At 42.7% G+C, this 17,616-nt stretch overlaps 1 protein-coding gene across 2 annotated transcripts in view; it reads right to left on the bottom strand.

The window, feature by feature from the left end:
• ecpas (Ecm29 proteasome adaptor and scaffold) overlaps positions 1-17,616 on the bottom strand; it is a 114,903-nt gene that overhangs the window by 84,281 nt on the left and 13,006 nt on the right. For both annotated transcript variants that reach the window (XM_078214050.1, XM_078214051.1), the window contains 6 exons: positions 17,438-17,568; positions 15,311-15,427; positions 12,729-12,847; positions 9,519-9,668; positions 8,736-8,889; positions 5,904-6,043 (listed from right to left, as the gene is read on the bottom strand). In XM_078214050.1, the coding sequence (XP_078070176.1) occupies positions 5,904-6,043; positions 8,736-8,889; positions 9,519-9,668; positions 12,729-12,847; positions 15,311-15,427; positions 17,438-17,568 (811 nt within the window). The remainder of the gene's footprint in view (positions 1-5,903; positions 6,044-8,735; positions 8,890-9,518; positions 9,669-12,728; positions 12,848-15,310; positions 15,428-17,437; positions 17,569-17,616) is intronic.

Raw genomic sequence — 17,616 nt, 5'->3', positions numbered from 1 at the left:
CCAGGTCGCAAGAGTATGTACCATGTACCGGGTGGATGGTGTTCTCACGTGAGATGATGATCTGGCACGCCTTGCACAAGTTGCTGTGACAGAGTTGTGTGGTGTCGTGTCGTGGTCACTGTTCTCCTGAAGGTTGGGTAGTTTGCTGCAGACAATGATCTGTTTGAGGTTGTGCAGGTGTTTGAAGGCAAGAAGTGGGGGTGTGCGGATGGCCTTGGCGGGATGTTGATCTTCATCAATGACATGTTGAAGGCTCCAGAGAAGATGTCGTAGTTTCTCCGCTCCGGGGAAGTACTGGACGACGAAGGGCGTCTTTCAGCGTCTGTAGCGATCCTCCTCATCGAAGCAGATCCAAGCAGAGGGCTTGTCCATAGGGGACGGCTTCTTTAACGTGTTTAAGGTGGAAGTTGGAGAAGTGGAGCATCGTGAGGTTATCCGTGGGCTTGCGGTACAGTGAAGTGCTGAGGTGACCATCCTTGATGGAGATGCGTGTCCAAGAATGCACCGATTCCGGAGAGTAGTCCATGGGAGTCTGATGGTGGGATGGAACTTGTTGATGTCATCATATAGTTGTTTCAGTGATTGTTCGCCTGAGTCCAAAGGAAGAAAATGCCATTGATGTATCTAGTGTATAGCATCGGTTGAAGGTCTATGCAGTGAAGAGATCTTGTTTGAATCTGTGCATGAAGATGTTGGCATATTGAGGTGCGAATTTGGTCCCCATGGCTGTTCCGTGTGTCTGGATGAAGAACTGGTTGCTGAAGGTGAAGACGTTGTGATCCAGGATGAAGTGGATGAGTTGTAAAATTGCATCTGGAGATTGGCAGTTGTCGGCGTTGAGAACTGAGGCAGTTGCAGCAATGCCGTCATTGTGGGGGATGCTGGTATAGAGTGCCAAGACATCCATTGTGACGAGGAGTTCAACTGCTCCATATGTGCTGAGTTTCCGTAGGAAGTCCATAGTGTCGCGACAGAAGTTGGGGGTTCTTTGTACAATGAGTTTCAGGATGCCCTCAACGTAGCCGGAGAGGTTCTCACACAGGGTCCCATTGCCTGATATGATGGGACGGCCGGGTGTGTTGGCCTTGTGTATCTTCGAGAGGCAGTAGAGATCTCCAATGCGGGGAGTACGTGGGATAAGAGGACGGAGGGTGCTCTAAAAGTCCGGATCAAAGGTCTTGATCAGTCTGTTGAGTTGACGGGTGTGTTCTTTGGTCGGATCTGCGGGTAACTGTCTGTAGTGTTCCTCGTCGTTCAGTTGTCGGAACACTTCTTTGCAGTAATCCGTTCTGTTCAATATGACAGTGGCCTCTCCTTTGTCCGCTAGTTTGATGACAATGTTGCGGTTGGTCTTGAGCACAGATGGCGTTGCGTTATGCTTGGGTGACATTTGGGGCTGTCTTGTGAATGCGACTAATGGCCTTTCTCTGGTGTGGGATCAATACTGTTTAGATATCCCTGTTGACTTATCCTTACACCAGCTGTACTTTGTTGGATATCAAGACCAAGATATCGAAAAGTAGCAGCTGCTTGACTAACTACTTTAAATTCTGTTTTCAGCTTCTCAATTATCCTTTTTTCAAATTCTTCTGTGCCACTCCATAGGATTGAGGCACCTCCTGACGGCTTGGGCATACATGTCGAGTCAAAGACAGCGGCCTTCCGGAAGAGTCTAATTCGACTCTTTCCTCTTCGGCTGCTGTACCGCGGATCTTCTGTCGGCTGTTCCGGTTGATTGGCTGACTCATTGTGTTCGCTGTTGGCCTCTTGGGGTTTGTGGAAGAACTCCCACAGCCTCATTCGCCTGATGAATTCCTCTGTGTCCGCTGTGAGACTGATGGGGTCCATTTTGGTGGTGGGACAGAAATTGGGCCCTCGGCTGAGAACTTCGATTTCGTCTGGTTGAAGTGTGTCGTCCGACAAGTTGACAATGGACTTCCCTGCAATGGTACTGTTTTCTACTGTGGTACCGGGGGAGGCTTGGTTGCTGCTGGTGGTGATGCCGATTTCTCAAGTTTCCTGTTCTTGGTGTGCATGTAGATGGCGTCATTCCGTTGTCTCGTCTGCTTGGCAGTGTTTCGCAGCTGGTTTGCGTCCTGAGCGCAAGTTGAGAATATGGAATCTATCTTGGTTTCCAGGTTGCGTCGTCTGCTGTTGAGCTGGTGTATGAGGTGGTTGAGGGGTGTGAGAGAGGTTCGACGGCTAAATCTCTCAGCGTAGTCTGTGTTATAGGTTGATCTGAGTGGGTTTGTGATCTGTAGTCCTTTCGGTATCTTGTCTGCTTTCTTGCATCTTTGTAGAAACTTGATGTCTGTGTCGATATGCACAATCTTCTTGGAGCTCCTCCCCACTTGGAGCTGGCAGTTTGCGGTGTCAATGGTAGCCATGATGTGGACATGCTGGACACAGCCAGACTTCAGCAATACAGATCATACAGAGAAATACGAAACCCTTGATGCATCACTTAACCCATATCAACCCTAATGTCTCTCCCATCCAAATGTTCCTCATACCCACAGGCTACTAATCTGGCTTTAACTTTATACATTCCACCTTGTAAAACTTTCTCTGTGCAAACCCACCTATGGGACAAAGCAGGCTGCTCTTCATCTGGTACCTCGGTGTACAATCCAAACTCCTTCCAACTGTCCAGCTCTTTGTTTGGCCTCTCTTACTTCCGTGAGTTCCATTTTGTTTACAGCTATCAATATTTCCTCATCATGGGGGCTTCTACTCCTATTCCTATCATTTGTTTGATTCCTAGCCTTCCTTGTTAAACTCCGGCCTCTACTGCCGTGTCTGTTTCTGTCAGGGCTGCTACTTTCAGACCGCTGTTCTCCGTTGACACACCTTTGGTCCACAGTTTTGTGACTTTTTCCTGGGTTCACGAATGCTTACTGTCTCATCCTCAGGACTGAAGTCTCACTTTTTTTGCTTCCATCTGTCTACCCCATTTTCCCAATTTATAGCTTTGGCTTCTTGCCCTCACTCTTGTATGTTGAGCCAGCGTTTGTACTTTCCTGAGGCCTTTCCTGCTTTCCCGATTATAGTGGCATCACTCCACTCACCTGACCCTTCGGGTATGTATGATACCACTGTGCCTACTTTGGGTACCTGAACCTTTGGAGTAGCAGCTTCATCCCCTGCTTCACTGGCACTTTGTTGATCATCAGATTCCCTCTCATCTATTGTTGATTGATCCTCATAATAACTCAGGGTATGTGCATGTGAGGGAAATATCACCCTTTTAGAGGACGTTAGAGTGCTGTCATCTCCAAATCTAAAGCAGGTGGAACTATCATGTTCTTTTACTTTCTTTCGGTCTTTATGATCAAGGGACCCTAAATAACAATCTAGCCAATCTTAGCCGCAGACAGTGGATGTACAGCCACTATCTAAAACAGCACAGTTGAGAGAGTCTATCAGGACGCTTATTATGGGACTCAACATTTCTGCCACCAAAACAATGCCTTCCTGGTCCTTATCCTCGTCACTGTTGGTTTCCACGTAGTCTGTGTCACATGTGGTTTCAGACACGATTTCTACTTTTCAGACAGTTTACAATGTAGTGGAATCGCATTGGAAACAGCGATTCACAATCCCTCTAGCATTCCTTCGATTTAAACGTCTTTTATCAGCTTCCCATGTGCGTCTTCTTTCCCCATTTTCAACACTATGTCTGTTGTTAACACAACTGTCTCTGTTTAAAGGCCTTTGTGCACCATTTGGTCTGGCACGTGGTTGAGTCACCACCGACTCCTCCGTTCTGGACGCTATGGCATTCCAGTCTGTACTGAACAAGGTGGCAGGGAAGGATTGTTTCCCAAAAAACCTTTTTAATGATGCTGCCATTTGATCAAACAGGGGTTCTGTTCCCCTCAAGTAGTCCAGTCATTACCAAAAGAATATCCATTTGCGACAGATATGCAGAGTCCAACAACTTAAAGGCCAATACTGCATCTGGAATCTCCAAACTAAATTTCATTAGCCTGTTACAGCCCCTATCAAAATCCATGATATTCTCTTCCATGGACCGGGTATGTTGTCTCCTAATCCTGTCAAACATCACACATCCTTGATAATTCTCCAAGAACTCATCTTTTTGGTAAAACTTATCTCAGTACTGTCGCCCTATTGTAGCTGTAGCCCTTCTTCTTTATTCAGGGCAGCTGCTGTCCAAGTGGAAAATACTTTGCTTCTCATCTTGCTCCTAATTGGAAGTGACAGAGCTAATGCCATACCTTGCTTTTTTTTCAGTATTGTGGTGACAAGGGTCCACATTTCCACCTCTGCCTTCTATTGCCGATATGGTTCGGCAGCTGAAAAGATGGGAGGAGGGACAATCAAACGACATCAGTTTACTTCTACCTTCTGCATTGGTTATAGCACTTCTTCAAAAACCACCACCAAGTTACGATGTGTGTTCCTCTGCTACCAATGTCTCATCAGAAGTAACTCTTCAAATGCAGATAATGAAAATATAACAAAACTTGCTCCAGCTTATAAATCAAAGAACGGATTTAGTAAAGAAACATCATTACTCTCAGCCCTGGGCCAGTCCAAGCTCTCCACAATTCCAAACTTAATTTCATAGAATAGTTTCATAGAAACCCTACAGTGCAGAAAGAGGCCATTTGGCCCATCGAGTCTGCACCGACCACAATCCCACCCAGACCCTACGCCCCATATCCCTACATAGTTACCCGCCAATCCCTCTAACCTACACATCTCAGGACTCTAAGGGGCATTTTTTTTTTAGCATGGCCAATCAACCTAACCCGCACATCTTTGGACTGTGGGAGGAAACCAGAGCACCCAGAGAAAACCCACGCAGACATGAGGAGAATGTGCAAACTCCACACCGACAGCGACTCAAGCCAGGAATCAAACCCAGGTCCCTGGTGCTAACCACTGTGCTACCGTGCCGCCCTTATTTATAGTGAGTCAGCTGACTATTACATCACTCTGTAATTGGTTCCATGGTTTACTGGCTCAACTGACCCTTACATCTGTTCCCATTGGTCACATTACATCCAATACAAAGTTGTCACCAGTTACATTCTAACACTTCAGACAGATTGACCCACTAGGAAACATTTATTAAAACAAGTTTTTATTTAAAAGAATCTTTACTTAAGAACACAGTTAGACTATAACAAAAAGAAGCAGCATAACTTTTACCAATTAAAATACTTAAACATAATAAAGTATAATTCTTAACAGCTATCCATATCTATAGTTTCAATTTAAGCAATATCCCCATGGGCATACATCCTTCAGAACCAATTAGCACCAAAAGTGCTCAAGTGTCAGAATTTTAATAGTTTCAATTAGATCCCCTCTCATTTTTCTAAATTAGTGAATATGGATCTATTTAATTATTTATTTATTAGTGTCACAAGTAGGCTTACATTAACACCGCAATGAAGTAACTGTAAAAATCCCCCAGTCGCCACACTCTGGTGCCTGTTCGGGTACACCGAGGAGAATTTAGCATGGCCAATGCACCCAACCAGCACGCCTTTCGGTCTGTGGGAGGAAACTGGAGCACCCGGAGGAAACCCAACCGACAAGGGGAGAATGTGCAGACTCCGCAGACAGACAGTGACCCAAGCCGAGAATTGAACCCGGGTCCCTGGTGCTGCGAGGCAGCAGTGCTAACCACCGTGCTAATCGACCCGATCAATCTTAATACGACAATTTACCACCCCTGGAATAAATCTGGCGAACCTTTGTTTGCAACCCATTATAAAATAACATACAGGACTTTCATAAGATATAGGAGCAGAATTAAACCATTCGGGTCCTTCAGTCTTAATTAAAATGTTTCATTACGATCGAAATAAGTTATGTAAACATGAAGTACTCAAATTGGTTGATATTAAGTATAGTCTAATTCTTACCTTTGCATGCTTTTCACCTCCATATCCGCAGCAGTTGCCACGCTGTGCCGAGTGTCACTCGATGCTACCACCAGGTGAACAACTGCTTCATTTTCCGGTATATGCTCCGCTTCAATGAATTTCACAATTCCTAATTTGCACTGTTTTCAGATATTAATTAGGATCAATATGCAAGCCGGTTTTCTTTCCATCCCCAAAATAACTGTTAAAATTACCAGGGTATCAATTTTAACAGCAAGTGTTGACACACTGCGCTGATTATAAAACGATGTTTCGCATCCATAATCAACATTACATAATGAAGATGCTACTCTCATCTTGCTGCATTCCGACGTGCAGAGTCTGAACCTTTCCAGATTCCTTCTTTTCTTTCAGGTGGGCTTAATTATGAAAAATAGTATTTTAGTTTCTCATACATTATAATTTTAAATATGTTTATGCACCCTCCACCCCCCACCAACTTGAACCTGCTCTCACCCCATCAGAAGATCAAAAATAAATCAGGTTCCTGCCTGTTCACTACCCACTCCTGGGGCCTCTCCTCAGGCTCAATAATTGAAATAGTTAAATAAACATACAGATATAATGTGGTGAAAGCCCGCACATATTTTAAAATAACATTGTAATATAATATTAAAAGTCTGAAGCCTGCACAAACTTACTATCTGTACGACTGAACTTATCCCTGTCACACTTGGTGTCAATACTCTACCCCTTCATTCCCATCATTGTAATGATTATAATGATTGTGTCGGATATAATCACATCAACTCCTACCTATAATTACATTATGATATAATCATATTCTGTGAAGCTCCATGTGTTCATGAATTAATCTAAATTTATAAATGAATATTCAATAACACAGAAGCAAGATACTGCGGATGCTGGAAATCTTAAATATAAACAGAAAATGCTGGATAAACTCAGCAGATCTGGCAGCATTTGTGGAGGGAGAAATACAGTTAACGTTTTGAGTCTGTATGACCCTTCTACAGAACTGGGATAGAAATGTGATACATTATATATTTGAAAAGGGAGTGGCCAGAATGGAAAGTTAGGGATAGATCGGAGTTAAGGAGAAACTGATAAAGATGTCCTGGACATAAGACAAATGGTGCCATTAGGGACTGGAGACTTAATAGTGGCAAAGGCAGGAGAGCAGAATGCGTTAATAGGAGAACAAAGGTCAGTGCGAGCAAAACTGAATGTCAAGGGACAGTGGCCCTGTGGGGAAGGGGTGTTGGGACTAGCCAGGAGAACAGAGTAACAGAAAACAAGAGTGGGGAGGACAAGGAGGGGAAAGTTCTTACAGCAAGACTCATAGCAATAAACCATTTGTAGTTCTGGTGGCCTAGTGGTTATGCTACTGGACTCATAATCCAGAAGCCTGGACTGATGATCTGGGGGCATGAGTTCAAATCCCATGATGGCAGTTGGGGAATTTATATTCAATTAATGAGAAAATTAAATCTGGAATCAAAAGCTAGCATCGATAATGGTCACGTCATTACTGGATTGCTACAAAACCCATCCGGTTCACTAATGTCCTTTGGGGAAGGAAATCTGCCATCCTTACGCAGTCTGACCGACAGTAACTCCAGACCCAAAACAACGTGGCTTAACTGCCCTCTGTAAAGACCCAACAAGCCACTCAGTTGAATTCAAGAAGGCGACTCACTACCACCTTCCTGAGAGCAACTAGGGATGGGCAATAAATACTGGCCTCAATAATGACACCCATCATCCTATGAATGAATTTTTAAAAAGATGAACAGGGCCAGCAGCGTATATAATATTTCAGTGGCTGGTGGGGTAGATACAATGCAACTACTTTATACCTTCCATTGTGGACATGGGAGTTTAAAAGGTCGCCTGGTATCTGGCTGCTGTGTCATTTGTCATAAGTGTTAGCAGCAGCAGTGAAGTAATTTGAAGCTGGTTGCAAGTTATCCCATCTGTAAGAGACCAGCAATGTCCTTTCTACAATTACCAGACTTCACAGACCTATCCCCAACATGATGGGAGGTAAATGGCCAGACTGGCACAGCTGCAAGGTTTATATTTGTGCTTTCAGCTTTGGAACTGACTTTCACAAATATTATGCCTGTGCATTTATCTATTGTCGTGCAGTATAACGCTAAACAGTTCTGCGATTGAAATGGGGCTGAGAAAAGATATGGATATGTCGGGTTTGAAGAATGTCCACACTGAGTCAAAGCCTCTTTTCAAAGAGAAAGGTGAGAAAAAAAACTTTTTCTTCCTGGTTCCGCTATCTAAACTTTTACTGCACAAGATAAAAATGCAGACAGCCTGGAAGCAGCTTTTGTACTTATGGAACATTTTTATGTACTTGGTCTCCTTTGAAATCACATACAAGTTTTAGAACTCTTCTTTTGTCATTGAACAGTTCCTGGAGGTGGTTTTGATCAGAGCCTGACACTGCACTGCAAGCAGGTTACTCTAGTTAATGGGTGTGTATCAGGAAGAAAAGGACAAAGAAAGAGTAACAAAGCCAGTTTAGTTCCAGCAATGCGCACTTCATCAATCAGTTATTCAGTAGCACAGATTGTGCTTATTTTGTAAACCCTGCTAGCAAGGACAAGCTACACAATGACAAGTGGAGGCATTATTTTGCTTTGGCAGAGCGAGCAGTTTTAGAGTGGGGAATGTAATTGATTTGTTTTCCAATTATAGCTCATATTGCCTAATTTTGAGTCATTCATCAACAATGTTGAAAGATTGGTTGCAATGTGTTAATGAATGTCCTTTCATATTTCCAGAAGCCTATTGTAACCTAACTGTGCGCCGTCACCAATACAAATTCTATACCTGTTCCAGCTGTTCAGGCGTCCAGGGGTTATCACCAACAACACGTTTGGCTGCATACGAACTCATACCCGGTGGTGGCTGAGCCAGACCACCAGTGCTGACACCTTGCTGCGGGCTCTGGCTCGGACGATTTTGGGGCTCACTCAACACAAACCTAAAACGAGAACCAGTTGTAAGATGCAACAAAAACCTACTTATTTCTTGTAGCGTTTGTTACAATATTTCTGGCTGAAAACATAGAGAAGCCACGGCGACCCATTTAGATTCAACAAGCCACCAGACCACTTTACAAGATGCAAGGGCGTTTATCGATTGCAAAAAGACAAATAATTTTTACTAACAGATTTCAAAGCTTGATTTTTCTGAAGCTTTTGCCTTATATCAGCACCAACAATTGATAGCATGTTTTTACATTGCTTTTTTCAATGGAATTGAATTGGTAGAACCAAGAAAAAACAATAGACATGTTCAAAAATGGGATTAGTACTCAGACTGTTCTATCTTGTTTCAGTGAATGAACTGACTCCTGTGGACCAGCTGGGCCTGTTTCTGAGCTGCAAATTCGATGTAATATCAATCAAATCACTAGAATTGCTCGAATATTTAAGAGATGCAGGATATTGTATTTTTGTGCAAACTAAGTGGGAAAGATAAATTGCGTGAAGAAGAATGCTTTGTATTCTGGCTGTATCAGCATTGTATTAACGAACTGGTACCTCTTAAATAATTTCCAGCCGGTAAACACATTTCAATTGGATAGAGGGAGAACCTTTACATACATACCCATAAGGCATCAACAGAACGTCCAACATGAAGTCCAACAACTGCTGAACAATCTTTGGTTTCTCTCCCAGGTTGAAAATAGATACTCCTTTGGTTTTTTCTGGTGGATATTTCACGTGATACAATGCTGGAATTAGCAACTGCATGAGGCTGGAAGACAGAGCAACGGTTTTCGTTTGATTTGCAATTATGCAAAAGATACTTACTAAATTTTCCTTTCAAAGCGTAGCAAATGTGTTTAAAATTACACACTCAATGCAAAACCATTCAGAACTATTTTATAAACCTCTTTGAAAAATGTCAAAGACCTAGCCATACTGTTTAAAAGCTGCTTAAATCTTGGAAAACTTGTGAGTTGCCTGTTGTATGCTAATGAACAATCACCTGGGTCACATTGACGAGCAGAGATTTTGAATTAATATGCAAAATTATGGAACTGCAAATACCAAAAGTAAAATTGCAGGGAATCATGCCTGTACCTTATGAGGCAAAGATAGCATCAGACTACATTGTTCTAATGTATAAATAAATGGCAGCTCAGAAGAGACATTAGGGAGTTGATATTTTAGAATTTCGTAAACTTCTGGCTCTGGTAAAACTAATCTTATTAATGCACAAATGATGAATACAAATTTAGCTTGTGATAAATTAAGACAAACTATGTTTATAATATTGGACATCTATTAATATTCTGGTCTCAATACTATAAAAAGAACATAGAGGCATTCGCAAAAGTGCAAAGCTGAGAGACATGAATGACAGCAGAAATGAGATGTGGCAGCTATCAGGAAAGATTGAACAAGTTAGAGCTTCTTTCTTTGTAAAAGGGAAGATTTAGAGTAGAGGTCTTTAAAATTACGAATGGGTTGGATAATTCAATATGGAGAATACATTCCCACTTATGGTTGAATCCAAAGCAGGGGGAGATAAATACAATTACTGTGAATGCTGGAGTTCTGATGAAAGGTCATCAACCTGAAACATTAACTCTGTTTTTCTCTCCACAGAGACTGCTGCCACCAGAGACCTGCTGATTATTTTCAGCATTTTCTGTTTTTATTTCAGGTCATAAACACAAGATAGTTACTAATACATCAAATATGGAAATGCAGAGAAATTCCTTCACTCAGCGAGTGGTTAGGATGTGAAATTTGTTACTTCTGAAACCAGTTGAGGAAAATAGCTCTAACCCTAAAGCTTTCAAAAGGAAACGAGACAAAAAAAAGGAATAGTAGCTGAAATGAGTTAGACAGAACAGGAGGAAAATTGAATGGAGGACTAACACCAGTATAGACTAATTGTGCTTTATAGTCTGTATCCATAGAACTCAATGTAATTCTAGGGGACACCATTATCTCCACATCATGAGATCTGCAGGGAGATCAAACTTGGCATTACTAAATATTTGCATTTAACCTTGTACAACATTTTTATAAGCTAAAGCTATAGTATCGCGAACAATCATCTACCACTTAACAGAACATGTGGGTTGAGAAAGAAACTACAGACAGTAAATTAAAGCATTTGTAATAACGACGGATAGCATTAACTAGTTCATATTTTATTAATATACAATAGAAAGGAAGAAAGGGAAGGCTGCATTTATGTAGTGCCCTACTGTGCCCGCGAAGTCCAAAAGCACTTTACATCTGATGAGTTACTTATGAACTGCAGATATAGTCATGCAGGCAAATATAGAAACTAATTTTGTGCAGGGCAGCTGTCACACACAGAAAATCAGAATCAATATGTGGTGTTAAATGAGAGAGGATTTTGTGCAGGTCATCTGTTATTTTTTGAATAATGCAATAGGGTCTGTTATCCCTACCTAAACAGCGAGATGAGAACTATATATTTTTAAAAATCCATTCAAGGGATGTGGGCTTCGCTGACTAAACCAGCATTTATTACGCATCCCTAATTGCCCTTGAGAAGGTGGTGGTGGGCTGCCTTCTTAAAACACTGCAGTCCATGTGTGTAGATACACCCACAGTGCTGTTAGGGAAGGACCCAGCAACAATGAAGGAATGGCAAATATCTGCAAGTCAGGATGGTGAGTGGCTTGGAGGGGAACTTCCATGTATCTGCTGCCCATGTCCTTCTTCTAGACGATAGTGGTCTTGGGCTTGCAAGATGCTGCCTTTGTCAGTTCCTGCAGTGCATCAAGGATGATATCAAGTTTCTTGAGTGCTGTTGAAGCTGCACTCCTCTAGGCAGGTGGAGAGTATTCCATCACCCTTCTGCCTTGTACCTTGTAGACTGTGGACAGGTTTTGGGAAGTCAGAAGGTGAGTTAATTGCTGCAGGATTCCTAATCTCTGGTCTTCTTTCTTGCAGCCACCGTATTTATATGGCCAGTCCAGTTCAGTTTTTGGTCAATGGTAACCTCCAGGATGTTGATACATAATATGTACTCAGGCAGCATCACTGATTGTGCAGTACTGAGAGAATGCTGCACTATGTGTGAGCCAAGGTTAGAGGAGCCAGTTACAACGAAACACAAGCACTATCAACTACTTCTTTCTTATGAATGATGTAGATTTACAGCAACAACTATAATTTTACATTCAGCCGGTTAGGCCAGATAATTACTCCAGCATTAGTGAGTGTATCACTGCGATGCCTCCTTCATAATTGTGATTTGGGCAACTGTTAAACGTTCCATGGTCTGTTCTGGGTGACCACAATCACATACTGGAGAGGTTTTAATTTTACAATTTATTAAACCAAGCTGACACTTGGATGGGCTTTTTAGATGACACTTAGGTTTTAATTTCCTTAAAATATTTCAGTATCATTTCAAGGAATCTGGGTAAAATAATATGTCTTCTTACAAAACTACTGAATTAACAATTTCATGATGCCGATGTGGAGTTTGCACATTCTCCTCGTGCCTGCGAGGGTTTCCTCCTACAGTCCAAAGATATATAGGCTAGGTAGACTGGCCGTGCTAAATTGCCCTAGGTGTCCAAAAGACGTGTAGGTGAGGTGGATCACCCATGGTAAATGCACGGAATTACGGGGATAGGGTGGGGAGCCTACGTAAGATGCTCTTTTAGAGAGTTGGTGCGACTTGATTGGACGAATGGCCCCCTCCTGCACGGTAAGGCTTCTATGGATCTATATCAAACTTTTGCTAACAAGCATTTTTCTGACGGTCAGATTTTCCACCACTATTGCAATACTGCACCATGCTGCAAGAATACTGTACCTGTCTTGCTGCGGCTGAGGCTTGCTTTCCATCGCAGTAACCAAGGAAGGTGCTAATTCGCATTGTTTCTCCACAGATAAACGGGGGTAGCCCATCTTGATATATATTATAGTAAAATTCTGGGATGTAAAAAAGAAAGTTTGTTAATGGGGTACATCTTATGAGGTGCAAGATATCATTTTGATAAACTTCTCGATCGGCAAGATCAGAGGCTCCCAAACTTTGTTTAAATGAATAAATGTCAAAGTAACCTCACTGATGTAAAAAACAACACGGCCAGATGTGAATGAGTGGGACAAAGCATTTGTCCTTTAGCAGATCAGATCACTTTCAAAAAGATCCAATAATATCAGGAAGATGAACAATTTCCTTGTTTGATATATGACGTCAATATCAAGTATTCCAAAGTCGGGTATTTCACAGGGATTAATCCCAATCCCAAAAGAATATCCCTTGGGTCAATGTTAATCATCCAAATCTCTCCCCATCACCTCCCTGATTTTCTTCCCTTTCTTTTAATTAATTCATAGGATGTGAGTGAGCATCATTGGTAATATTCGTGTTTATTGCCCATTACTACTAAAGGTGCTGACTTTTCTCTGGGATAAGTCCCACTGCCACCAGAATTCCCTGGGGACCACATTCCTAATGGCTATTCTTCACTTGTGAGCCAAGGTATTAAAGTTTATTTATTTATTAGTCACAAGTAAGGCTTACATTAACACTGCAATGAAGTTACTGTGAAATTCCCCTCGTCGCCACAGTTCAGCGCCTGTTTGGGTCAATGCACCAAACCAGCACGTCTTTCAGAATGCGGGAGGAAACCGGAGCACCCGGAGGAAACCCATGCAGACACAGTGAGAACGTGTAAACTCCACAAAGAAAGTGACCCAGCCAGGAATCGAACCTGGGTCCCTGGCGCTGTGAAGCAGCAGTGCTAAGCACTGTGCTACCGTGTGTATTAAGTGTTAGCAAACTACGTGACTGTGGAGGGCATACCAGCTTAGCCCAATCCTGTTCACAACCAACATCCACAAAAGGTACAGAGTGAATCTGATGGGAGAGTCCAAACCAAAGGGGCACAACCCTTAAAATTAAGCTCAGCCGTTCAAAGTAACACTTCTTCACACACGAGGGTGGCGAAAATCTGGAACTCTGCCCCAGATAAAATGTTGAACTTGGGGTGAGGTGGGGTGAAAATTTCAAAACTGAGATTTTTGTTTAGTAAGGGTTACAGAACCAAGTTGGGTCAATGCAGCACAATCTAACTGAATGGCAGAAGAGGTGTGTGGGAGGAATGACCTCCTCCTGCTCTCATCAGCAATTCAGGGAGACCAGAACAGTGCACAATTGTGAGTGTGAGTTGACCAGGTTCCTAAAGCCCTCGTCGGACCCACCGTGAGCAGAAAGTAGATTTAAAGTATTTTTTTAAAGTTTATCTATTAGTCACAAGTAAGGCTTACATTAACACTGCAATGATGTTACTGTGAAACTCCCCCAGTCACCACAGTCCGACGTCTGTTTGGGTCAATGCACTTAACCAGCATGTCTTTCAGAATGTGGGAGGAAACCGGAGCACCCGGAGGAAACCCACGCAGACACGGGGAGAACGTGCAAACTCCACAGACAGTGACCCAAGCCGGGAATCGAATACGGGTCCCTGGCGCTGTGAAGCAGCAGTGCTAACCGCTGTGCTACAGCCATATTAAATAAGAGTTAAACTGCTGATAAATATAAACCCTGCTTAAATTAAGATTTCCAATAGTTTATAAGAGAGTATAATGAATGCTTTACTCACTAATAAATTAAATTTCTAAACAAACTATCAAATGGAGAGTGGAACGGAGAGTCCACGTGTAGGGTATGAAGCATTTTGTGGATATTAAAGAGAAACAAATTCTTTTTAAAAAAAAATCCTGAGCCCTTTAATGAAGATTTAAATTTTACAAATTTAATTATTTACAAATGAGAACCCTGGAAAAGCTTTTTCCAATTCCTCTGGACAGTCACGTTGGATTTGACACTGACCCCACAATTTAGGTCTGAAGTAAAGTCACCGTATCTGCCCCAAAATTGATGAAGAAACATAATGCTCCATGAGCAACTCCCATGTGAGATGCACGAGATGAAACCACTGCCTATTCACATAACATAGATCCACTTCCCACAACCCACGTAACGCGCTGTGCAGGTCACTTTAGTTCCTTATGTTCATAGAATCCCTACAGTACAGAAGGAGGCCATTCACCCTGTCAAGTTTGTACCAACCACAATCCAACCCAGGCCAATTCCCCATACATTTACCCTGCTAGTCCCCCTTACACTAGAGTCAATTCAGCACGGCCAATCTACCTAACCCACACATCTTTGGACTGTGGGAGGAACCCGGACCACCCGGAGGAAACCCACGCAGACACAGGGAGAATGTGCAAACTCCACACAGACAGTGGCCGAGGCCAGAATTGAACCTGGGTCCCTGGCACTGTGAGGCAGCAGTGCTAACCACTGTGTCAACATGCCACCCTGGAAACAGTAAATCTAAAAATAAAAGTCTATGAAAGATAAATCCGATAGCTACTTACTGTGACAAAGGAAACAGCAGCAGGATCCTGATACTGGACCAGTAGAGTTTCCACCGGTAATTGGATTTTAGGACGACTCTTAATGCGCTTGTTGAGATGAACTAGCAGTTCCATGACCTGAATGTGAACACAGGAACAAATGCTTACTTTGCTGTGACAATAACTTGCATTTACATAGCTTTGCTGCATACACGATTGACAGTGCAAACCATACTTTTTCCAGCAACACCACCATCATATGATGTCCTGGAACTAGGTCTCAAAAATCTACAAACTGACCAATGATAGTATCCCTACATTGCAGAAGCAGGCCATTCGGTCCTTCGAGTCTGAACTGACTCGCCGACAGATCACCCCACCCAGACCCTGTAACCCCACTTAATGACCCTGATAATCCCCCCTAACCTACACATCTTGAGGCACCAAGGGACAATTTAGCATGGCCAATGCACCAAACCCGCACATCTCTGGACTGTGGGAGGAAACCGGAGCACCCGGAGGAAACCCAGGCAGACACGGGGAGAACATGCAAACTCCAGAAACAGTGACCTGAGGCCGGAAATGAACCCGGGACCCTGGCACTGTGAGGCGGCAGTGTGCCACCATGCTGCCCGTAATGATGTCCAAGACAAAACTACGGTCGTTGGTTTTTCTGTCCTCTGAAGTGGTTCACATACTCAAAAATAAATATATATCAAAAAAAATGCCACACAGTGACCCCATTACTCCAGGGACTGAAGCAGTTCAAGAATAAACCCCACCACCACATTCTCAAGGCAACAAGGATTGAGCCATAAATATTGTCCTTGTCATCAATGTTCATCTCCCAATGCTGTACTTGCCTTCTTGTTTAAGAAAAACTAGTTGAGAGCGAGGTTTCAGACTGAAAACATGCCTGGGTACAAGTAAATATAAAAAGGAACATTTTTGTATGGTGGTCATGTGATTCCTTTCCAGGGAGCGAGGCTAAATGTCATTTCTAATCAATCAGTATTTCACTAATTAGGCACTGTCGAGAGATTATCTTCTCTAAATTAAAGTCAATGATAATTGTAGAAGACACATTCTTTCTTAAAGCTGCTACATCTTTGCCAAAGCCTCAGTATAAGCGAAAGCTGCCACGCAATTGAAAACCTTCATCTTGAATGAATCTGAGAGCATTGAAAATGACTTGTAGTCTTGGTCATTGGGCAACTGCATTGATTCAAATGCTCAAAATTCACCTCACTGAGCCCAATTCAACTTTGAACCCAACGGAACAGCTTAGCTGCTCCATGTGTCTGATTTGGAATTGCCATTCTTGTGATTGATATCCATATCCTCATCGCTTGTGAGGGACTTCAAACCCTGATATCCTAGCTAGCACTATAACTGTGCATTTCCCCGTGGCCTACACCCATGCACACCCCCAGTCCTACCACACACAGTCAATCCATCACTGACTGGCTTTCTCCTCTGTGACTTTGTCAAGGGTTTGAGTTCATCTGTTGTATCCCACCATGCACTTAAATCGTTAGTTCTGCTATCCTATCCCACACTTCTGTCTAGGTTAACCTCCATTAGTTTTCGATTCCATTGACTATGTCTACACTTCCCGCAGCCTCGGAAAAGCAAGCAGCATAATTAAGGACCCCACATGCCCCAGACATACTCTCTTCCACCGGGAGAAAGATACAAATGTCTGAGGTCATGTACCAACCAACTCAAGAACAGTTTCTCCCCTGCTGATGTCAGACTTTTGAATGGACCGACCTCGCATTAAGTCGATCTTTCTCTACACCCTAGCTATGACTGTAACACTACATTCTGCACTCTCCTTTCCTTCTCCATGAACGGTATGCTTTGTCTGTATAGCACGCAAGGAACAATACTTTTCACCATATACTAATACATGTGACAATAATAAATCAAATCAAAGCCTTCAAACCCAAAATCTTCGTCCTCATCTGCATGTCTGCCCACAGCCTGATCTCCTGCTCTGCTACTGGAATCTGTTCCGGCAATAAAACTGAAAAATCACACCCATTTTCTTTCCTAACCTTTACAATGCACAAATGTGTGACAGCCTTTAGACATAAAAAGCTGGGCCACAGCTGAGAGCAAAAGGAGAATGCAACATAAACTTACTTTTTTACGCACTCCTTCCTGAACACTGGACAGCTTCAGTAGAACAGGGGGAAGAAACTTTGAGATAATACTTTGCAGCTGTTCATCTGTTTCAGCAAGGCCCAGGCGCATAAAAACCCGTTCAAGTTGATCTACAACGTATGAAGCAAAATTCAGTGCTTTGTACAAAACAAATCCCA

The sequence above is a fragment of the Mustelus asterias genome, chromosome 6 (assembly GCF_964213995.1).
Source record: "Mustelus asterias chromosome 6, sMusAst1.hap1.1, whole genome shotgun sequence".
Lineage (NCBI taxonomy): Eukaryota > Metazoa > Chordata > Chondrichthyes > Carcharhiniformes > Triakidae > Mustelus > Mustelus asterias.
The sequence above is the reverse complement of the archived record's forward strand: the minus strand, read 5'-3'. Positions and strand labels throughout refer to the sequence as shown.